The sequence below is a fragment of the Amblyomma maculatum genome, chromosome 6 (genome assembly GCF_055883805.1).
Source record: "Amblyomma maculatum isolate TAMU_Amacu chromosome 6, ASM5588380v1, whole genome shotgun sequence".
Taxonomy (NCBI): domain Eukaryota; kingdom Metazoa; phylum Arthropoda; class Arachnida; order Ixodida; family Ixodidae; genus Amblyomma; species Amblyomma maculatum.
Genome location: NC_139349.1, coordinates 135,326,188 through 135,350,929, shown reverse-complemented (window position 1 = coordinate 135,350,929; position 24,742 = coordinate 135,326,188). Strand labels below are relative to the sequence as shown.

The 24,742-nt window shown below is 45.7% G+C and overlaps 1 protein-coding gene across 1 annotated transcript in view; it reads right to left on the bottom strand.

Annotated features, from left to right (window-relative positions):
• Positions 1-234: 234 nt before the first annotated feature.
• The window catches only part of LOC146186816 (aurora kinase A-B-like), a 36,320-nt gene continuing 11,812 nt past the window's right edge, over positions 235-24,742 (bottom strand). Inside the window, exons 4-7 of the mRNA XM_084607449.1 lie at positions 23,046-23,184; positions 8,877-9,025; positions 6,819-7,050; positions 235-2,089 (exon numbers count right to left, since the gene is read on the bottom strand). Of these exons, the coding sequence (XP_084463575.1) occupies positions 1,985-2,089; positions 6,819-7,050; positions 8,877-9,025; positions 23,046-23,184 (625 nt within the window). The 3' untranslated portion in view covers positions 235-1,984. The remainder of the gene's footprint in view (positions 2,090-6,818; positions 7,051-8,876; positions 9,026-23,045; positions 23,185-24,742) is intronic.

The following is a 24,742-nucleotide window of genomic DNA, read 5'->3' as shown; positions in this document are numbered from 1 at the left end:
TTAGTGAAAGCATTCTCAAAATAATGCCCAATAAACTAGTACTGCAGTGTGGCAAACCTTAGGTTAGGCAATGGTCAAAGGGGGCTTTTGAGGCAAGTACTGCTGTTTTGCAGTTTTCTGCAACCCCTTCCAATCGCACAGCTTGGACGAGTTCACTCTTTGTTGAACATAACAGATAAATACGCAAACCAGACATTTAGCACACTGTGCTGCAGTTGGTGAAAACAAATTTATGTCCACCGAGGCGTGATGGTTGTACAAAAAGAGCACTGTGGTAAAAACAAGTGCACCAGTAGGAAAGAACACACAGCTAAAATAACACCTCAAGGGAAAATATAAAGGCATACACAGAGTGCACCATAAAAAAGATAGTGGTACTCTCAACTACGGAATAAAAGTGGCAGCTACTGTCATTACATGTCTGAAACCAAACCACTGATCTAATCATAAATCAAAATGCAGCATGAAGTCAGAAGGCCATTACCAAGAGCTATGAAGGTAGAAATTAAAGCAATCTTAAGTGCCGTTATGATTCATCCAAGAAATGGGCATACTCATTGTTAAAAAATTTATACATATTCTTGTTTTGATAACAACGAAGTTGCTTGTGCTCCATTTTCGGATGCTAGCAATACCTTTGATTGTGGTCGACATTATCTATTCCTAAAAAAATTTAGCTGTGGTTTAGCATGGGGTTAAACCTGGAGTTAGGCAAGAGCAGTCTGCATGGCTACACTTAGGTTCGGCTTGAAAGTAAAGACATTGCCTTTGCACATAGTAGTTCCGTCTATGGCTTCAGCTTTATTTATGCCATAGGGGAACCACTTCACGTATGAGCACTCTTTGCTTCTCGTCGTTGACCATTCTCGTTCGGGTGTAGAAGACTTCTAGTGGTATGGCATCGTCTCTACGTCAAACTCAGGGGCACACTGCCGTCACGTTCGAACGAACCTCCTGTCCTAGCAACTCACTGTTGTCGTTCGCCTCTACCAACTCCCGAGTTACGTTTTTTTTTTTTCTTCCGACAGGCACAGCAAAATGGCGAGGCTATGGCCAATGTAGCTCTCACCACTAATAATATTTAAAGGACTGTTTAATGATTTAGAATACTTAACTAAGTGGGCTCAAGTAGCGCAAACAGGTGAACATTTGCGTTCTGATGCCTTGTTTTCTGCGGGTGTACCTTAGAGTTCAGTTTTGTCGCCTTTGCTTTTCAATTTTACTACCATATATGCGCTGTACAATGCTAAATTTTTATTGCCTTGCCAAGCTTCCAAGTTAATCACATTTTCTCATGGTGTTCTTAGTTATGGAGTCACTATTTAACCACAGCTCATTGACACAGTAGATGAAAGTAAGCTAAATCCTTAAGTATATATATATTTTGTTCAGTGGCTTAAGATTTAGATGTTCTGACAGACAGGAACATTTTCTTATGGCTGCCCACATTTGATGTGTTCTTTCTTCAAAATGTCATTTGCACTCGTTATTGGCAAAGCCAGTTTTTAGTAAATTGCATACCTTTGCTTCCTTTTCATCAAAATTCTCATTACATGTCCATTGCTGCTACATCCACCGTGGCAGTTTCTTTTAAGATCACTATGCAGCCTCAATGTTTAACTGATTAATGATGACATTTACAAAGTGGAAAAATAGCCAGTTAATGTGCTACTTAAGAGTTACTACGTGTTGCTTGAAATGCTTTTGTACTTGCTCGCTTTTCCAAAAAGCACATTTTTTTTCCTGTCACATTTGTTTGTAAACTCATGTTTACTAGCTTCATTGACCAACTGCCAGGTATGGCCCGGCAAAACCACACTTGGTATTTGCTCCCTTTATTAAAAGTACCATTATTAGAGACAGAAAAAAAAAAAAGAAAAAGAAAGGATTACTTAAAAAAAAGTGCACCTCCGCAGTGGTGAAATAAAATTGTACGCTGCAGGCTGCCTGTACAATCGTCCCATTCACACACACACCATACTCTTCACAGAGTCTTGCACTCCACAGTCGTGTCTGCATTGTTGACTATCCAGGGGTGAAGCAGGACCTCATCAAGGGAGATGCGGTCAGCAGGCCGCCTCCTCACGAGCTGTCGCAAGAAAGAGGATGAAAACGCTCAGTACAGCCACTCTCATATGCTCAAATAAATGTGATCCATTATTTACAAGAAAAAAAAAAGAAAAAAAAAAGCTTGCTGATAATGAAACTTTCAAAATCGTGCAAATTCCTGTCAACATGGCCATGCAGCTGAGAATTCACCTTTTCTCACATGTGGCGACCTCTCTGAGGTGGGAAAAAATTTAGTTCAGTGGAGTTTAATGGCACATAGGCTACTAAGGCCATCATGCACCAAGCGCGAGGTTTAGTTTGCTATGCGTGAGATGGGTCTGAAAAGTTGGTTAAAAAACCTATAACTCATTTAAAAACCTTGCTTCTTTTAGGAATGAAACAACACATGATGTATTTGCAAGTGAGTCATCTCCTAGAAGTAGGCGAGGATGGAAAGGAATGTGTTCGTTGAAGAATTGTGGGAAGTGTTTTTTTTTTCTCATCATGGGAGGGGGGGGGGGGGGGGGGGGGGCTAGTTTTTTACATGAGCATAAAATGTGTATTACTATTATCATCTCTCTTCCACATAGTCCACATGTCGGTCTTTCTGTTTTGTGAGAATAAAGCTGTGTGTAAGGTATGTGTGTCCGATGCGCAGGTGACATACGATGACTTCAATGAAATTTGCTATCGTGGGAACTGGCTCAAAGCGTGTGTAGGCACTACTGCGCATGCTGCTGCTGGCATAATCTATTTAAGCAAGGCAGCAACTGTATGCCCGCAGTGGCTGACGTGCACGTATGGCCATCGCTTGAGTCCGTCATCAAAATGCGTGCTGCAAGGTCACGGTTTGTTTTCAACCAGACTATGCACAGGAGAAAATTGGGGGACATTCAGGCTCTGCTTTTAAAATTACCACGCAGCAATGTTAATGACTACAGTCAGCGGCTCCTTATTCATGTACACTCAACCCCCTCTCTGGCATGCACTCATGCCTCGCTTTCCCCGAAGTGCCAGCGATAATTTAAGCTGTTGATTCAAATCTCCCGCCATTTAATATCTTTCTGCATGTTATAATATTTTTCTGCAGCACCCAAGCAATATGTAATGTTCTTGGTTCAAAATCACCTGAAATTAGTGTTGCGAGAGATGGAGTTTAATCCCTCGATTGTTGCCTCTTCAATTTCACACACAATTAGCATAATTTAAAGCAAAATGAATACCAATTATGAAACCACTTGCCACCATTTAGCTTCAAAAAGAAGATTCCCAATACCCATCCATCATTCAGCCATCAATCAATGCCAGCTGCACTGGCAGTATAATTCATTAACAATGTCAAACTATTATGTCAGTGGCTATTAAAATCAAATTGCCAAATTATGTGAAAAACCACTTAACGCATGTAAAAAAACATCGCTTTAACCAAACCATACAAAGAGATTAATTCCCATCTCACCTTCTATAAATTTCTCAGAGCAGCTACTTTACATTTCTATCCTGCTGCTCCACATGAGACATCAAACCCATTCTATCATTCTAGATTTTTTCGGTACGCTGCTGTCGCCAGGTTTCCAGCTGAAGAGAGCCTTAATTTTGGCACGTCAAAAGGAATGCATTTGCTTAATGGCCATGTGAAATAGCACAATTCCCTTTACGATTCCAGCTTCCACTGATGTCCAACAAAAAGTAAGGTAAATTTCTATCTGGGTGGCTGAACCAGTCATTATTACAGTAGAATCTCAATTATGTCAACACAGATGATACCAATTCATAATAAACTGGCCAGAGTCAATGTGCGCAGCATGCAGAATTTCGAATGCTCCAAGCATTGTCCCGTGCCACAAGGCTGATACCAGTGTGCCTGCCACGATCGCATACTTGATCACCGCGCTACCTGTACATCACTGCTGTAGGCATCACTAGCCACGCTGTACACAAGGAGCAGGGAGCAAAGATGTACGGCTCGCTCAATGCAGACTCCACAATCACTAGTAATGGTGCCCCCCGCATGGGATCAATGAACGGCAGCAAGTGTTCCGCACAGTGCCAAAGTTGTGCTGTACACAACTCCACAACTGTACACAAGAATACTTTCATTTTGGACGATATGGAATTGCGGATAACACAAATTTTTCTGCGAAGATGTTCATCGGAGAGATTCCGGTACTGTATTTTGCCAACAACAACGCGTTGGCTGTGCTGTCCGATAAACTCCACATAGCTACACTCCAGAAGGGAAAATGTTTGGGCGTGTTGGTTCATCGTCAATACAGCGAAGCGCTCAAAATCACAAAGGACGAGGAGCTATTGTCCTGTTCCCTCCCTGTCCTTTGTGATTTTGAGCGCTTCGCTGTATTAGCTACACTCGTTTCTTTGCCGGGCTCAACTTAAAGTATACTTGAGAGAGGGCACGAGGACTGCACTTTTGGTTACAAGAATGATGGTTGGTTGGTTTGTGGGGTTTAACGTCCCAAAGCAACTCAGGCTATGAGAGACGCCGTAGTGGAGGACCCCGGAAATTTCGACCACCTGGGGTTCTTTAACGTGCACTGACATCGCACAGCACACGGGCGCCTTGCTTTTCGCCTCCATCGAAAAGCGGCCGCCGAGGCCGGGATTCGATCCCGCGTCCTTGGGAACAGTAGTCGAGCGCCGTAACCACTGCGCCACCCCGTCGGGGCTGGTTACAAGAATGAAGTGAAATCTTTGCGTTGCTTTGGGCATTTCTGAGTGCGGGTCTACTTTTTGTTCCTGTAAACTGCTCATTCTCACCTGCTTTTTCAAACCCAAGGCATTGTGGTGCCATTATTTGTGGCTTGTCACAGAAAACAATAAAGTTAGTGTCATCCAAATGATTAGGTCAGGAGTTTGAAAGCAATTTTTCTGGCACTGTATTTTTTTTTAGGCAGATAGGCAGATTTTCCATTGGAAGAGGGTGCATGGGAAAAAAAAAATATTCGGCTATTGTAGCAAAAGCCACATTGGCCACAAGCTAGCGATTTCGCTGTGGCGGTGCTAGGATGCACAGAAAGACCTTGAGCCCTTGCCTAACAACCTACGTAGCTGGCGGATACCGTGCGGTCGCCATGGAGCCACCGCCGCCGCTTAGTATGATGTCACACCGCTTGCCTCATCGTTGCGCTCGCCTTCGCCAGCTGTGTTGCATGCCTGATAGCATGTCGGAGGATTGAAAAGGAGAGCTCAAATGCGCCACAACCACAGCTGTGGCAGCAGTATATATGGCAACCAGTCTGCTAAGCAGGAGGAGGCCTGGAATCGACATCAGATTGAGATAAAGAGGAAATGAATCGCCCAGGAAACAGAGGAACAGCACGGCGAACGACTGGCTAAATGTCGTGAATATGGCGCCGCGAGATGGGCACGTTTAATGTCTGATGTCTCAACTGCTAGGAGCAGCGACAACAGCCGGAGGAGAGACCCGAGTCCTGCTTCACTGAAGACGGCCTGTGATGAACGATGAAATGCGACCAAGACACTTCAGCGGGCTCAAGAAATCGAAGAACAACGTGCCGTTCACCTAGAGATAGGCATAAGAGTGACACAGCCTGAAAAACACGTCAGGCTGCCAGTGGTTATGCCTTTAAGCTGTTCCGACAGGTAATCAGCTTCAGACTCTGACAAAGTCAAATTCATTGCAGCCATGCCTCTGCCGTCAAACAAGTAGGACTGCAAAGATCGTTAGGAATAATAACCTATTTGATTAAGTATCTCTTTTATGGAAACTATGAGCGCTGTGTGTGAGCACCTCAACCTAGATGTAGAGTGGCAATGAACAAGCCAGCATACAGAGACTTTGAGACTCACCAAACCAAAGCTCACAACAGCATCTGTACTGTGTTACTTTGACCACTCTATGCTGATCACAACTTGGACAGATGCCAGCTTGTAAAGCTGACCAATCCTCTGACCACAGTGCCACCCCACAACCAACGAGTTGTTGATGAGCTTCCTAGGAAATTATCACAAAGCTCAAAACTATACTACTCCAATGAAGCATCAGAAACTTCTCAAAGGCAGACAGACAGCACAGCACAAGTATGCAGATAGCTGCATTCACGCGTTTTAGAGTCTTGAGAAGCATCAATCTGTTTGGGCGAAACATAGGAATACCTGGAAAAAAGCAGGGTGTCATTCGAGTTGGTCCCCAACCGACCCATTACACAATGTTCATCTTAAGCCACATGCTCAGCAGATGACTACATAGTGGATGGACTTGGGCCAATCACATGTGCTGATGATGCTACAGATCACAGCAATCCAGAAGAATCAAGACACGCTTTGGCAAATACGACATGTGATGGAAGAAGCATCCATCCACATGCCAGGCACCAGCAATGTACTCCATCAGAAGGGGTTTTGTGCTTGCCATGACTACATTCATTACCTAAAATGGTGGCGTGTCACATATTGTTATTAGTGTTCCCTACACATCCTCTCAAAAATAAAGGCTAAGCCAGTCGAGGCTGGCAGAGCCTTTTTTTGCACAATGTGCATCTCTCGTGAATTAAGCAGCACATAATGGCCACAAATAACACAAACACTGCAACACCTGTCACTCTGGGCCTTGCTTTGACCTACATATTTTACTACTAGGCGCGTTCCCACTGGCATGCCATTGGGATATTCTGCCCGGTTAGATGTGGTTATGTGCTAGCTTGGTTTTACCAAAAGGCCCTGTCATGATGTCTGTGCACTACCAGTTCTTTGCATAACTAGCCATCTGGCAGAGTGGAATCGTTCCTCACCTTTCCAATGACGTCGCGGGCATCGGCGCTGACATATGGTGGAAACTGGACATTGCAGTCACGAATGCGCCGGTATGTTTCCTGGGTGGTGGGTGACTCAAAGGGTGGCTTGCCTACCAGGAACTCATAGATGAGAATGCCCAGGGCCCAATGGTCGACCTTCTCGTCGTACACTGTGCCCTCGATCATTTCTGGTGGCAGGTAGTCCAGTGTGCCACACATGGTCGTTCGCCTGCAGACGCAGGAACTCACACTTGAGCACAGGTATACCACACAAGGTTACACTGGGGCAGACGGCTTGCTATCAGATTCAGAAGACGCGCTTTTTGACAGGAAGCCAGGTTAAACATGAAGGAAAATGTAGCCGAGAGAGTGAACAGAAACTGACAGCCTAGTTAGCATAATGAAAATGCTAAAAAAAAAAAGAAAAGAAAAGAAAAGCACTAGGCATCTGGATGGCTGACACAGACATATAACATCTTGTGAAAAAAAAAAAACATCACAGGAGGAGCCTTTTGTAAATGCTGTTTACAACAGTTAAAAGTGTAATTCTTTGATTCCAAATCGAACAGTGCCACTGAAAATATTTTAAAGATGCAATAAAGTGTGTTCCGAGCTTGTCCTTTTATCTCGGAAAGTCTGTCTACGTGCTCAGAGAATTCTTGTTAGCTTCAAATAAATTGTCCTGAGTGACCGATTTCCTTATTCAAACTGAATTTGCATTTGGAGTGCGAGCAGTCCTCGATAGTTTTTCAGGCTCATTTGGCAAATTTGAACTTTCATGTACTAGTTCAAACACTTTTCCCGGTCTCCTGAAGTTTGAATTAACAAGCTTTTACATCAATGACTCTCTCAATCTTTAGGCACCTCATGCCATTAGGGGACGTGTGCAAATGAGCTACCACAGTACACTGAAAATTAAAGCAATGAATTGTGCGCCTCACCAATCGGGCAAGGCACGAAAATTGATTCACGACTTTTTACTCTGACGTGCAAAACAAATGTTACAGGCTTGTGAGGTTCTTTTCTTTAGATCTACTTGCCACCTTCTTCTGGGGCTTCTTCAGAGGCAGCAATCGAAATACATAACTAGACCGACCAAGTTAGCGACGAATACTTTTATCTAAACACATGGACAGGACGTGAGTATGACGAGCAAGTAGGACGAAGACTAAACACAGATTGTCAAAAGTCACCAGGTCGTTGGGTGGGAGAAGCCAGTATAGATGCTCCGGGTGGTCAGAGTTTTGCAGGGTTGGTGAAGTAGGGCCTCGGTAAGCCCAGCGGAAGACTAGGCCACCGGACAGGGTCCAGTAGAGGCACGAGGCCTCGGGATTGCCGCTCCATGGCCGATGCGTCAGGTCTCCCTGATGTGCCTGGGTCCAGCACGGTGCCGAACGCCCGTGCCAGTGATGAGCCGCAGTTACAGCAGTGATGATGACCTGCAGCTGTAGTACTCCCAGGTCTGATCACCCAGGACAGGAGGAAGGCCAGGACAGGATGCAGCAGCCAGGCTCCAGGTCTTGATACCCAGTTCAGGCCTGGCGGAACACGAACCACCCGAGCTCCGTGGACGACCGAACAACAGCCCCGCTGCTTGCCCCTTCTCCTTTCCTCGTGCCTCGCGCTCCTCCAGCTACCCTCCCATGTTCTCCTCTTCTTTCTTCTTTTTCCAAACGTGGTTTTCTTTTCCTCTTCGTCTTTCCTCAGTTTCTTGGTTTTTCTCCAATCACACACAGGTTCTTCACAGGCTATCACAAAGGCCACACGGGAGGCCTCCAGACTTATTTCAACCACCTCGATTTCCACTAGGAACCGTGGAGGTATGCAATCTTCCATTTTGCATCATCAAAATGCAGCAGCCACGAATGTGGATAAACCCACGAGTTAATGTGGTCAGGTGCACAACAGCTTGACCACTGAGCTGCTGTGACAGGTGCACAACAGAGAAAGCCAATATTTACACAAAACAAGGCTGGAATGCATTTCCTTCTACATTCACTGCTCCTGTAGGTACAAAGAAAGACTGGCGGGACAAAAAGCAGTTGGCCCACTTGCCTGGATGAAGGTGCATGCACAGACCAACCAAAGTCCGCAATCTTGACGTCGCCATTGAATCCCAGGAGCAAGTTCTCAGGCTTGATGTCCCTATGGATGACCTTCTTGGCATGGCAGACCTTCAGGGCATTGCACAGCTGGTACACATACTGCAAAGGAGGGGAACAGGTCCATAGGCACAGAGTTATAAATAAGAGCAAGGCAAGCACCGTAGAAGTTGGAGTCAAAGAGAAAAATGCACAAGCACTAATGATAACAGTCTGGATTACTAGAATGCATTTTGTAATGACTAAGTAAAAGAAACATTGGCAGTAGTTTAGCTCTGGTTAAACCTGGTAAGTTGCACAAGCAATACTGCAATGGTTGCGCATAAGGTTCGACATGTAGTGTGGCTGCGGGTGTAGCTTGATGTGTTTAGCCACGATTAAAGACACGATGCACAATGAATGACTAGTGTTCTTGTTTGGCTTTATTTTCACCAATAAAAACCCATCGGTGGGCAGTAAAGAAGTGAGACTTGGTCTCCACTCGACTGACCACGTATCCGTCTTCGTTCATCTAACAGAATCTTGAGCTCGCAGTTTTGCTAGCCGTTGTTCACGTTCTTCAGCAGTCTCTTGAGCCCGTTGCCGTTTTCTGGCTTCGGCGCATCGCTGATGCTTCTCCTTGTAAGACTGCATAGCAACTGATTTACCCCGACGCGAACTCCTATTTTCTCTTTCCACTTTCACTCCTGTTAGCGATTACTGCGCGATTCCATACCCTGGGCAGAGGCCGTCCGCCCCCTGGACCCTCAGTGGTTCGCCCCGACCACCGCTTTGGCGCAAGTGTCTCGATTTCGACCCGCGCATGCAACATCAACCTTGCTCGCATCGCATGTGGTGAGAGAGTGCGAAATGTGTGAAGACAGAAGTGAGCGGTGCGTCAGCACGGAGAGCGGACGCTTGAAAACTGTGTGTGAACGTGCGTGTGCGAAACAAGGAAGTGTAATTGTAATCCAGTTGTTTTGCCGTATTTTATTTGTGTGTCCAGTCTTTTCTTTCACATCTCTTTTTTTTTTCGTTCTAAAGCTAACACTGCCCCCTTCCTCCCTTCCCTTACGGCGCGGTTCAGGTGTCGACGCAGCTGCGGCTCAAGGTGAAGTGTAGCGTCCACCGCGGATACTCAACGGCTCGAAACCTGGCGCAGTATTGCTTACGCAATAAAAAAACATTTATTGACAGTCCCTTAATCCATTTCCCATCCTGGTCATGTGAGCTTGGTCAGTGTAAACTCTGGAACTAAACTTTCTTTCTCACCCTTACTTATCCTCTTGCGTTGAATATTTCCCCAGCTCTAATTTTAAACAAAAGTGTTTGCACTCAACTACACATGGCTTATGAACCACAAACAAGAAGCAGCAAGTGAATTGACATGACTTCAAATATAACCACATTTATGACTCCAACACCTCGGTGGACCTATGGTGCGCAGTAAGGGTGCTTTCACGCAAGAATGGGATCACTGGCATCAAAAGGCTATGCAAAGTTGCCATATACTTAAAAATATCATTATGGAAAAAAAAAAAAAAAATTGGTTGTGACCGCTGTCACAGCTGCACAAACACTTTATATTGTCACTCCATTCAATCTCCACTTAATACTTTGTGCCTGGTCCAACCAAAGTACAGCTGCAAAATTAGGCCCAGTGCCTTTTGATGTGGCTGACTTCTCACACTAATTCATCACTATATTCACCCAAGTAACTTCTTTACAAATGTTGTTATGATGATACTGTGAGAAACCAAAGTAGTTCTTTGGGAATTGAAATTTAATTTTATCCTCACACTAGCACTAAATTTCACTATACTTAATGTACGAAAACCAGTACACACAGCTACATTCCCACACCACATCCCAACTACTCTAAAAGCATTAATGTCTGTTCCCGGCCCGAACACAACACACGGCGGCAATACACAGCATTGCATGTGGATAGTCACTGCCATTCACTGCACGTGCAGTCATCACCATTCAGACTCAACTGCAGCAGAAAGGCCTCATCGAATATCTCTCCAATCATACCTGTCCAGTGTGCCAGCTGCGACTAACTTACCCGCACAACTTACCCCTCTCAGTTAATTCTCTGCCATCCTTGCTACGCTTGTCTTCCTTTTGAAAACAGTCCATTACCCTCAAAGTCACCTATCTTACAGCTGCATTACATGCCCTTCCCAAGCCCACTTTCCAATTTCGACCAGATTATTAACATCCCGACCCCATGATGCTTTCCTCCTGTTTCTTAATGCGATCCCCATCATTTTCCATATAGTAGCTCACAGAGTCGGTCTCAATTTATCAAGTTTAATCCTTTTAGTTGGCTTCCGCATTCCGCCCTATAGGCAAGTACTGGTAACATACAGTTGTTATGCACTAGTGCAGTTGTAAGCATAGTACACAGTTCCACAATAGAGAGGGCATTGCACACCCAGCTGAGTTAGGCTGTGATCCAGCAAATAAGAACCCCCCTCCGCGAGTCTAGAACGAGGCGGCTGGACAGACAAACAGACAGTGCCGAGAATGCATCTGGGCAAAAATTGTAGATTGTTATTTTAAATAAACCAGCTTCGTTTATAATAGAATGGTGCCTCAGTGGGACCGCTGTTGTGGCTTGTAGATTCAGATCCCACCGCTGCCACCAGTTGTCGTGACGCTGGGGCTATGTCGACCCGGCCTTCACTTGGTAGCGTGCAGAGACTCGGGGTTGATGAAGGATTGAAGCTTCGAAGTTGGTAAAATATATACAAGCAGGTTTAATGGCACTTTGAGAAAACTTATTTACATGATTATTTACATGAAAATGAAGGGTACATCAGCAAAATGGCAAGCGTTAAGAATTCATAGCGAGAAGCGTCTGGATGAGCCGTTTACCCAGGGCTCAGAGCGTCTTTTCGTGCTCTGCAATGTCCTTAAAACCCCCTATGTCCAGCCCCCCTCTGAAGACGCTGACCAACCAGTTCCAGGGGACGCCCCTCAGATATCGGCATCCAATCGAACACATCACTGCACTGATGGTCTGAAGCACTGACTGGCCCGGCATTGTTTCGTTGGGCCTGGTCACTTGTTGGCGGGAAAAGCTTGGGAACGGCGAGGAGGTACATTTCTATTCTTCAGCCAAGAATCGATAGGCTGGTTCCGGCAAGTGGATTTACTTCTCAGAAACCCAAGTGCACGTGCGCGCCGCATACGGCTCCCAGCATTGTCCCTTTCCAACAATTGCAAATCTTTCCTGCATTCCCAGGAAATCCTCCAATGGCCGTAATCACCTTGCTCCTTTCTTGTCCTGTACGTCAGCGGACGTGTCACTCTGTCGTCTCCTTTGGACAGTAGGCATTCCTCACTGGACGATAGCACTTCTCGACGGGAAGGGTGAACAATTGAACGAAAGCACTTCCGGCTATTTCCCGCAGGGGGACATCTCTTTGTGTTTTTCTAGACGTTCTCTTGACAGGGTCAATTTGGCATTTGCAGGGTGTCCACAAAGCAAAACAGGCTTACAAAACAGGATTCCTGGAAACAGGCTCACTTAGAGCCATTGTACCAACACCACATATCCACAGCACTTATCCAGGCCCACGGGCGAACAATAGAGCGCGCAAGTGCGGATGATGCACGGTCGTAACAGCCTCCTCCCCCGCCAGAAGAGTCTCGGAGGGCAGCAGTCGCAGCTGCTGCATGAAGAGACGACTTAATGGCCTGCACATGAATGCTTGAAGCTCGCTGTTGCTTGTCGCGTTGTCTTGATTGTCGTAGGCCAAATTGCTCGAGCTGTCTGAAACTCAACCACATGTCGAAGCAAGCACTCGGCTCCCGTCTGAAGAGACCAGGTTAAAAGAAAACTGCCATTGTTGTTCGAGAAAAGCCCACTCTCAAGACGTTCAGGACCCACGTATTCCTAGAAAACCAAACGTGCTGCTTTACATAGTCACACATATACAAGCGCACGAAAAAAAAAAACTAAAAAAAAACCTGATTATCAATTTGGATACATTGTGAGGAACATCTCGGACCGCTTAGAAAGACCGGCTAAGCGCGTCCGCATTCCCATTTAACTTCCCCTTTTTGTATCTTATTTCAAAATTGTACTGCTGTAAAATCAAGCTCCACCTAAGAAGGCGACTGTTCTTCGATGTCGCAGTTTGCAGCCAAGCCAGGGGACAATGGTCCGTCTCTACAGTGAATTTGGCCCCTCCAAGATAGCACTGCAATTTTTGAATGGCCCATACAATGCAAGCGCACTCTTTCTCTGACGCGCAATAAGCCCTCTCTCTAGAACTCAGTTTTCTGCTCAGGTAGAGCACGGGGTGCTCATTACCGTCGTCATCTCTCTGGCAGAGAACAGCACCTAGCCCTCGATCACTGGCATCACACTGGACCGTGAATTCTCGGTCATAGTCTGGAGCTCGCAATACCGGACGGCTAATCAGCACAGCCTTCAGGTTTACGAAGGAGGCTTCCTTTTGTTCGTCCCAGACTACATTTGTCGGTTCTGTCTTGCGGAGAGCATCGGTCAGAGGGCTGGCCAAAGCTGAATAGTTAGGGATGTAGTGATTGTAGTATCCCGTCAGCCCCAGGAATGCCCGAATTTCCGTCTTCGTGCTCGGCCGCGGGTAGTCTGCTACCGCAGAAATCTTAATCTCGCTGGGTTTCCTGAAACCTTGACCTACATTGTGACCCAAGTAGTCCACGGTCGCACTTGCCAGGCAACATTTCTCGGCCTTTACGGTTAGTCCAGCTTGACGCAAAAGGCTCAGTACAGCTCTTAGATGTACCATATGGTCCGCCCATGAGTCGGAAAAAACCGCAATGTCATCTAAATAAGGCACCGCGAATGTTTCACACCCCTTTAAAACACTATCCATGAGTCGGGAAAAACAAAATGGAGCATTTTTGAGCCCGAAACTCATCATTGTTGGCTGGTAGCTGCCCGTCGGAGTGACGAAAGCGGCGTATCTGCTGGCGCGTTCAGTGAGCGGTACTTGCCAGTATCCTCGAGTAAGGTCCAGCGTAGTCACACATGCCGCTCTACTGACCTTTTCTACTCTCTCCTCAATATTCGGAATAGGATACACTTGATCCCTGGTGAGAGAATTTAGCTTTCGGTAGTCTACCACAGGCCTAGGGTCTTTACCTGGAGCTTCTACTAAGATCATAGGCGAAGCATAATCGCTTTCCGAGGGTTTTATTACTCCCAATTCCAGCATGCGAGTTACTTCCCTATCCAGAATTTCTCTTTGCCTTGGAGAAAATCGGTAGCACCCTGATCGTACTGGCACGTCTGAAGTCAACTCAATATCGTGCTCAGTCAAATCAGTTCTGCCTGGCTTGTCCACGAAGCAGGCCTTAAACTCTGTTATTATCTCGCCCAGATCGGACAGCTGAGATTTCTTTAGTTCTCCTATCTGCTCCGTCTTTTTGAGAAGCTCATGTATCTTGGGATCATTGGCTTGCTCCATAGCTAAGTCCTCTCGGGTTCCACTTAGAAGTCTCGTGAAATTACTAGACACTGGCGGCAAGAGGTTACTCTCAAGAACGTCCTCATTCCGTGTCTTATCAAGCTCACTTTCATGTTGACTTATCTGAAATGCCTCGCTCTCAAAGTTTCCTGACCCGCTATCTTCCACATAGACCACTGTTTTAACTGCCGTTTCCTCCGCTGTGGATTTTTCTGGAATGAGCAGTGTAGCTAGTTCCCGCGCCTTTGAACGTGTTAAGGCTTGCACAACTCTGTCTCCGAAAAGGATGCCCCTCTTTTGCAGTAGCATGTCCGATTTGTTGGAGAACAAATACGGATAGCACTTAGGAAGCTTTCCTGAAACGGCAGCCTCGGTTGTTAACTTGCCGAAAGGGCCCTCGATGACCACGTTCGCGATTGGCAAGCACACACTCTGTTCCTCCACTACCTGGCGGATCCATGCACACTGACCTGTATAGTCGGAAGGCGACACATACGCCGGATGGGCAACATCCATCGTTGCGGCCGAATCGCGCAGTACCTTGCAAGGCTTCCCGTTGACTACTAGGTCATGCAGGTAGGGTTCCAAAAGCTGCATATTTTCATCGCAGTCACTGACATACGAGAAAGCCATCTTTTCTTTCCGGCAATTGACGGCAATGTGACCCTGCTCAATACACCTAAAGCATGTGAGCGGCTTCCTAGCCTCAGTCTTATTCTTAGTGTTCTGCGCGTTGGTCACTTCCCCACTTTTCTCACTGCCGTCCTTTCTAGGGCGTTTGCCTGAAGAAGCCTTCCTTTCTTCGTTTGCAAATCTAGCAAAGTGCCTTTTCTGATGGTTATTCACACTCAACTTGGGATTGCGGGGCCTATCCACTGCTGGGTTGCTGAATTGTCGGCGCGAAGCGTACTCCTCAATGAGTTCGGCAACTTCAGTTGCCGACTTAATGTCGCCTCGGTCCTGTAACCAATTTCTTTCTTTTTCTGGGAGGCAGTTATAAAACTGCTCCAAAAGAATTCGCTCGACTACAGCGTCCCTATCACTGTAGGAATCAGTGCTCTTTAGCCACTTGCCCAAATTGACTCTTAAATTATACAGGAATTCAGGGTAACTCTCGTCTCTGGACTTAGTAGCTTTCCGAAAACGTTGTCTGAACGCCTCGGCGCTAAGCCTATACTTTCTCAGAAGGCAAGCTTTGACCTTCTCGTAGTTGTCCGCGTCCTCCTTGCTTAGCCGCGCGACAACCTCCGCTGCCTCGCAGGGCAGAACCGTCAATAATCTCTGAGACCAAGTGTCTCGCTGGAAGGACAGTTTTTCGCAGGTTCGCTCAAAGTTAGCCAGATACAGACCGATATCCCCTGATATCACATATGGCTGCATGTACTTTGACATCTTGAAATCTGCCTCCTTGTTGAGAAGAGGTACCGCTAGCTGGGGACAATTGCCCGACCTCTTGCTCAACTCTAGTTCTAATTTCCGGAGCTCAATTTCTAGCTCCAGCTTTTTTCCTTCTCTTTCAATTTCACGCTTCTTTTCCTCTTTTTCCCTCTCAAGTTCACGCGCCTTTTCCTCTTTTTCCCGCTCTTTCTGCTGTCTGAGCTGTTCCTTTTTTTGACCGATGAGGTTCCATGCTTCACTGAGCTCCTCATCATCGGTTCCCAGATCAGTGATTGCCTTTATAATCAAGGGTTTTCGTGCCAAACCACTTGTATCAATTCTCAATTCCTCACACAATTGCAACAGTTCCGGTTTCTGCAGCTTTTGTAGGTCCATGATCGTGTTGTGTGTTGTGTTGTGTTGGGTTTAGTGGCGCATAAGCAACTTAGGCTATCATGCGCCAATTTCATGGTTAAGGGTGTTGTATTTATGTAATTTAATCTTACATTCTGTTTAGGACGTTTGCTTCTATTAAAAACCTGAAAACACAGGGCAAATCAACAAGCGCATTTTCACCTAAAAGCAAAGCTGGATGAAGAGGAATGTGTTGTTTGTAAAACTGTGTAAAATGTTTTTTCCTCAGTTGTTCAAGTTGTCTGCATGAGATTAAAATGTGGATGACTGTTAGCTCCTGTCCGCATGAATCACACAGGGGCTTATCCTGTTTAGTTAAAATGAAACTATGTGTTAAATGTGTGTGTCCTATGCGAAGACGGCATAGAGCCACTTCTTTGGAACGTTCAAGATGGGTGCTCGATTTCCACTCTTCTATTACAGGCTTTATGAGGTGTAGCTTGTTATTTGTTTCAGTGTTCCAAGTGGACTGCCATTTTTGTATCAGTCTACTCTGTACCAATTTCATGCAGTCTTGAGATGGTATCTGCACTTGTTTTATTTTCTTGTCTCGAGCTTTGGCAGCGCACATATCTGCTTTTTCATTACCTCGGATTCCTACATGACTGGGTACCCAGCAAATTTTTATGCTTCGTCCTTCATCTGTAAGTGTTGCTATGCTGTGTATGATGTTTCCAAGTATTGGTATAACTGCATTTCTTGTGTGAAGGGCTGTGACTACACTTAGGGAATCTGTGTAAATAATACTTCTCCTGAGGTTTCCTTTCATTATTTTCTCTATGGCAACAGAGACAGCATAGCATTCAGCAGTAAAGATGGACGCGCACTGTGGAAGTCTCATTATTTCCTCCCATTCGCCTTGAACAACTGCGCTTCCGACATAATGATCTGTTTTCGAGCCATCCGTGTAAAAGTCTGTGAAGTTACTGTATTTTTCTTTCAGCTGAAGGAATTCTTGTATGAAGTGCTCTTGTGGGGTTATTGTTTTTTGGAACTGTGTAAGAGAGAGGTCGCAAACTTCAGGGACCAGGTACCAAGGAGGCAGAGGGTTAGGTCTTTTGGCAATGCTAGGTAAACAATCCGGTAGCTCAACCTCTTGACACATTTGCTCAAATCTTAGGAGCAGTGGTCTCACTGCATTGGGTTTGTTGGTGAATAGTGTTCTAGAAGGGCATTTAGTTACTAGAGAATAGCAGATATGCTTTGGCAGAGATCTGATTTTAAATATATAGGCACATGTAAGTGAAGTTCTTCTGATTTCAAGAGGAGGTTCATTTGTTTCCACAAGCAGACTGGATATAGGAGAAGTTCGGTATGCTCCACATGAGAGTCGAAGTCCTGTGTTATGTACCGGGTCTAGTTTTTTTAAATATGATGGTCTAGCTGACCCATACACTATGCAGCCATAGTCTAAGGTGGAGCGTACGACAGATCTGTAAATGTGTTTAAGGCATGTCCTGTCAGCGCCCCAGTGTTTACGGGAAAGAACTTTTAGTATGTTTAGAGATTTGGAAGCCTTTTTCTTCAGGACATTTATATGAGGAAGAAAGGTGAGTTTTTTGTCAAAAGTTACGCCTAGAAATTTGTGTTCGTTTTTCACCGGTAATTTCGTTTTGTTCAGGTGTAGTGTAGGATCTGTTTGTAAGCCTCGTTTGAGAGAGAATAGGAGAGCCACTGTTTTTTGAGGAGAAAACTGAAATCCGTTTGTGTCTGCCCATGCTGCTAGTTTATTTATGGTCAACTGCACCTGTCTCTCACATGTAGATACGTTAGAGGATGTGTATGCAATCTGTAGATCGTCAACATAAGCTGAATACATTACGGATTTCGGGATAACTGTGCTTATGGAATTCATTTTTACTATAAAGAGAGTTGTGCTTAAGACGCATCCCTGTGGTACGCCATTCTCCTGTACAAAGTTCTTTGAAAAAGTTGAGCCCAAACGCACACGGAATGAGCGATTTGACAAGAAGTCCTTTAGACAGTTTAACATCCTACCACGTATGCCTAAATATGCTAGGTCACGGAGGATGCCAAACCTCCATGTAGTATCATACGCCTTTTCCATATCAAAGAAGACGGCAAGGCAGTGCTGTTTGTGAATAAATGCTTCACGAACAGTGTTTTCAAGGCGGACTAGATGGTCCGTGGTAGAACATGCTGTTTTGAACCCACATTGGTGTATGTCTAGAAGTTCTTGGGAATGAAGGACAAAGGCTAATCTGGTATTAAGAACACTTTCAAAAGACTTTGCTAGGCAACTTGTGAGAGCTATGGGTCTATAACTGCTGGGGGCCGTTGGTGGCTTTCCTGGTTTCAGGAAAGGCACAATAATAGCTTTTTTCCAGGCCTCAGGAATACTCCCGGATACCCATACTTTGTTGAAAAATTTCAGAAGTGCTTCTAATGCAGGTGTAGAAAGATGTGCTAGCATCTGATAGTGAATTTGATCTGGGCCAGGTGCAGTCTTCTTGCCGGCAGATAGAACAGTGTTTATTTCTTGTAGTGTTATTAACTTGTTATATGTTTCATTCGTACTTCCACTTGTTGGCAGTTTTTGTTTTTCGGCCTTGTTTTTGTATGTTATAAAAGATTTTGGGTAGTGTAGTGAGCTTGAAATTGCAGAAAAATGATCGCCTAGAATATCTGCCTGTTCCTGTAAGTTTGTTTGGGTGCCAGGAGATGTTAGAAAGGGGACTGTGTACGGGGAGAAGTTGCCATCCAGTTTGTGAACAAGCTCCCACATTTTTTTTGATGTGATTGAGCTATTTATTGATGATATGTATTTTTGCCAAGAAGCCTTCTCAGCGTTTCGGCGGATGTACCGTGCCCTAGCTTTCGCCTGTTTGAATTTTACGAGGTTTTCGTTTGTAGGGTACCTGCGAAAGGTTCCCCAAGCTTTGTTTTGTTTCTTCTTTGCATCTCTGCACTCCTGAGAATACCAGACTTTGCGATTTTTCAGTACCACTCCTGAAGACTGTGGTATAGCTACAAGTGCTGCGTCAATGATGCAGGCCGTAAATTTTTCATTTATCTCGTCAACACTGAGTTTTTCGGAAAAGACCTTTTCCAGGCTGGCTTCAGACTGGAATAGAGCCCAGTTCGCAAGGTGCAGCTTCCACCGCTTGGGTTTGTTTAGAGTGATGGAGGGTGAGGGTGTTAGGCTGATAATGACAGGCAAATGATCACTTCCTAGAGGATTGTCAAAGACGTCCCATTTAAAATCAGTAAAAATTGATGGGGAGCTAAATGATAAATCTAAAATGCTCATTTTCCCCGTGCTTGGGGAGCAGTATGTATGCTTTCCTGTATTTAGCAGGCAGACATCATTGTATAATATAAAATCCTCTAATATACGACCTCTAGTGTCTGTCTGATCGCTTCTCCAAAAAGTGGAGTGCGCATTAAAATCTCCAACAACCAGATATGGTTCTGGCAGTTGTTCTAAAAGCTCTTCCAGATCATGAAGGGTTACAGTTAGGTGCGGTTGGAGATACAGTGAGCATATAGTTATTGTTTTATAATGAATGATAGAGACAGCAACAGCTTCGAACTTGGTTTTGAGGCTAATTTCACGTGTTGCTACTCCATTCTGCACTACAATAGCGACACCTCCAGATAACCTATTTGCTTCTTTTCGGTCGCAGCGAAAAACGTTGTGTCCTTTTAAAATGTTTTGGTGTGGTCCTAAGTTAGTTTCCTGTAGGCAAAGGGCTACAGGAGAAAATGAATGTAAAATGTCTTTTATATCGTTGTAGTTGTTTATGAGACCTCGGCAGTTCCAGTGTATGAGGAACGCCATTTTTTTTTTTTTTTGAATGTACCTGAATTTAGGTTTCAGGTTTTTCTGGTCCTGTTATACGAGGTTTTTCTCTCCGTTTTCTTTCTAGAGAGTTATGCCGCCGCTGCAGCGTGGACGAGGAAGGGGTTGTGTCCATTGCCTCAGGGGCTTTGGACGTTTGGGGAGAGTTAGGAGTGTTGGTTGCAGGCTTCCCTTCTGGGGGAGAAGCCTTTTGGGCTGTTGGCTCTGGGGCCAGTGTGCCCTGTTTCTGCGATGGCAGGGCAGCTTTCGCTGCTTCTGCCTGGGGCAAGGATGGCCCTGCCTGAGGCTTACCCTCGGCGGAGACCAAATCCTGTTGTGGTGTGCTGCCCCCATGCTCCACCACATTGGAATAGTTCGGTTTGGCTGTGAACAAAAAAGTGCCCTGTTTAACAAGATATCGCTGTCGTGCCTCTTTAAACGTTATGTTTTCCTTGACTTTTATGGTAATGATGTCCTTCTCCTTCTTCCAAGAAGGACATGACCGTGAGTACGCGGCGTGTTCACCTGCACAGTTTGCGCAGTGTGGCGCAGCTTCACACTCGTCAGATTTGTGTTCATTTGAGGCACATTTTGCACATGTTTGTCGGCCACGGCAGCTCTGGGAGCCATGACCGAATCTTTGGCAGTTGAAACAACGTCTAGGGTTTGGAATGTAGGGCCGGATGTCTACTTTGATGTAACCGACTTCAATGGATTCAGGGAGTTTGCTGGAGTTGAAAGTCAGAACTATGTGCTTTGTTGGTATTTCTTGGTTGTTCTTCCGGATTTTGATCCTGTGTACACCGATCACATTTTGCTCAGAAAGACCTTCAAGAAGTTCTTCTTCGGTGAGTGACAGGAAGTCATTCTCTGATATCACGCCTTGGACTGTGTTCAAGGATCTGTGAGCACTGACCGTTATTGGGATATCCCCAAATGTTGTAAGTTGCTGAAGGTTGCTGTACTGGAGTTTGCTTTGCAGCTCAAGCAGGAGATCCCCGCTAGCCAGTTTACTAACTTTGTATCCTGGGCCTAGTATGGTTGTGAGAGACCTAGATACTGCAAAGGGGGATATTAGCCGAGCTTGTTTGGCAGGGCTTTCACTGTGGATCACATGATATTTAGGGAAAGTGTCATGCTTTGCTGAAAAGAACTGGGCTGATACATCGGTCCGCCTTTTCTTGGAAAGGCGATCAGTTTGTTTGGAGGAAGAAGCCATAAATAATGTATGATGTTCGGCCGCGGCGCCAGCCACCCACCATGGAGCCCAACGAGGGGACGGGGCAGGAATTGGCAGGCAAGTCCTGTCCACGTCAGCTGTACACCGTAACTATAACCTAATATGGCGTAACTCAGGGTAGTCAGCCACACAAGGTTAACCCTCGCCACCTGGAAGTAAGGAAAAACCGGAAGAGAGTAGAGGACAGGAGAGTTGTAGGGTAGAAGATAGGAACGTGAAAGATGAAGGGGAGGATAGGAAAAGGCGACTGCCGATTTCCCCCGGGTGGGTCAGCCCGAAGGTGCCGTCTGTGGGAAGCGTGGGCCAAAGTGGTGTGTTGCCTCCGCCGAGGGGCCTTAAAGGTCCAAACACTCGGCATCGGCTCAACCACCAGGATCCCCTTTTCCCCAGACACGGCGATGCCACGCACGGCTAAGCGTGGGTGCTCGGGGTCCGTGGTGTCGCACAGTACACGCAAACATCTGCTTTAGCAGATGCCCCCTGCGGGGGGTCCATGATCGCTCCGAGTGTCGGCTACTTCCAAAACAACAGTGCAAACTACCAAACCTAAAGGCGTTTCAACACTTTTTACCAGTTCTAAAACCTAACCCTGTTCTAGAACCTGGTCCACATCAGAAGAAAAGCCAAGCACTCACCCACACATGCGATCGATGTTCCGAGCTGCTCTCTTGTTGGCCGATTGTTGCTCCTGCTTGTTGCTTGAGATGCCACCTCCGATCACACGATGTTGTGGCTTGTAGATTCAGATCCCAACGCTGGTCACCAGTTGTTGTGGCTTGTAGATTCAGATCCCACCGCTGCCACCAGTTGTCGTGACGCTGGGGCTATGTCGACCCGGCCTTCACTTGGTAGCGTGCAGAGACTCGGGGTTGATGAAGGATTGAATATTCGAAGTTGGTAAAATATATACAAGCAGGTTTAATGGCACTTTGAGAAAACTTATTTACATGATTATTTACATGAAAATGAAGGGTACATCAGCAAAATGGCAAGCGTTAAGAATTCATAGCGAGAAGCGTCTGGATGAGCCGTTTACCCAGGGCTCAGAGCGTCTTTTCGTGCTCTGCAATGTCCTTAAAACCCCCTATGTCCAGCCCCCCTCTGAAGACTCTGACCAACCAGTTCCAGGGGACGCCCCTCAGATATCGGCATCCAATCGAACACATCACTGCACTGATGGTCTGAAGCACTGACTGGCCCGGCATTGTTTCGTTGGGCCTGGTCACTTGTTGGCGGGAAAAGCTTGGGAACGGCGAGGAGGTACATTTCTATTCTTCAGCCAAGAATCGATAGGCTGGTTCCGGCAAGCGGATTTACTTCTCAGAAACCCAAGTGCACGTGCGCGCCGCATATGGCTCCCAGCATTGTCCCTTTCCAACAATTGCAAATCTTTCCTGCATTCCCAGGAAATCCTCCAATGGCCGTAATCACCTTGCTCCTTTCTTGTCCTGTACGTCAGCGGACGTGTCACTCTGTCGTCTCCTTTGGACAGTAGGCATTCCTCACTGGACGATAGCACTTCTCGACGGGAAGGGTGAACAATTGAACGAAAGCACTTCCGGCTATTTCCCGCAGGGGGACATTTCTTTGTGTTTTTCTAGACGTTCTCTTGACAAGGTCAATTTGGCATTTGCAGGGTGTCCACAAAGCAAAACAGGCTTACAAAACAGGATTCCTGGAAACAGGCTCACTTAGAGCCATTGTACCAACACCACATATCCACAGCACTTATCCATGCCCACGGGTGAACAATAGAGTGCGCAAGTGCGGATGATGCACGGTCGTAACACCGCCTTGAAGACATCACAATGGGAAGGAGTGCAGGGTAGGCAGGACGCTCACCGTGGCAGCCCTCCGGTCAGTGAACCTTCTTGCTTTTGTAAGGTGGCGGTACAGCTCCCCCTGGGGCGCATACTCCAGGATGAGGTAAACCCGAGTTTCATCGTGGAACCAGTTATACAAGCACAAGATGTTGGGATGCCTGCATCAAGGACACAATGGGCACTAAGGAAATGCACTACTTTGCAAAAACTCATCATCATAATGATCAGCCTGACTATACCCACTGCAGGGAGAAGGCCTCTCCCATATTCCTCCAATTAACCGGGCTCTGTGCTAGCTGCATCCACTTGACCCCTGCATACTTCTTAACCTCATCCACCCACCTAACTTTCTGCTGCTCACTGTTACGCTTTCCTTCCCTTGGAATCCAGTTTGTTACCCTAAGCGACCATCGGTTATCCTCTCCTCGCACTACATGTCCTACCCATGCCCATTTCTTTTTCTTGATTTCCAATAGAATGTTAGTAACTAGAGCTATTTCTCTGACAAATCCTGCACGCTTTCTATCTCTTAAAAAATTTTCTTGCAAAACTATCACATGCATAATCGCCTAGCCTACAGCTAGAAAACCTCAGTACAGGCCCAGCCTTGGCACTGGAACCGTGTTCAGCTGCAGCAGCAATGCTATTCCCCAGAAAAACTAATTGATAGCACCGTGTGGCAGGGTTAATGCAACTGGCGTGGAAAAAACAGTGCACACTTAAGACAGAGAAAGGTAGGACGATGGCGCTGTGTTGTCCTATCTTTCTCTGTCCATGTCTTAAGGGTTAGCAGTCTTTTCCAAATATGAATTACCAACTAGCCCATTCTACGACCCTTGCAAGTTAATGGAACAGTAGAGTTAAGCATAAACAGCACTACCATCACTGGAGAAGGCAATAAAAGACTTTAGGGTGCCGTCCATAAAGAGTTAACCATGATGTTAGACTCAAACTTCAAGAGCCAAACATTTTCCCCGTGATAAATATTGATAATTTCCACCTTGTAGAAATAGTGACAACACCTGGGCCAAGGTTGCACAATATAGGTTGCCATATGGCGACTGTATTGATAAGCAAAGCACTTGTAAAGGGATTCGTGGAACTAAATGAAACAAAAGCACCAGGCATGTCTGCTCTGAACCCTGCCAAACCGAGCTTGAATGTGCTGCACACACGGCAGCAGTTAGATGTACAAAGTTCTGCAACACCAAGCTACTATTATAAATCCTTAAGAATTTTTTGTCTCAAGAGCAATAAAAATACAGTAGCGAAACCACTATGTAAACACCAGTATAATGTACCTGCCTGAGTGCTAGTTCTAATGCATGCTTCCACTTTTAATTATGTTCTAATGCTACAGCTGCGGCATACGTACACAAACTTAACAGTGAGACAGAAAAACTGCCAAAAAATGCACAACTGCAGAAAGGATGAGAACAAAATAGAAATTATCAAGCCGTAAGTATATACAGCTCAGACAAAAAAAAATTGGCAAACGATTAGGGTATTCGGTAATGCAAAGTTTTAACGCTGCTCTTGGTATTTTGGTTTGGTTTTTGTATTTTGTATTTTGGTTTTTCGGTATGCTTAGATAAAGAATTTCAAGGAGGCTCGCATACATATTGTTACGATGTGGGATAGCATTCAGGATCCTCCTGCAAATCGCAGATATGATCCCAGGAAAAACTCATAGTCTGCCGTCTCCATGTTCCTCCC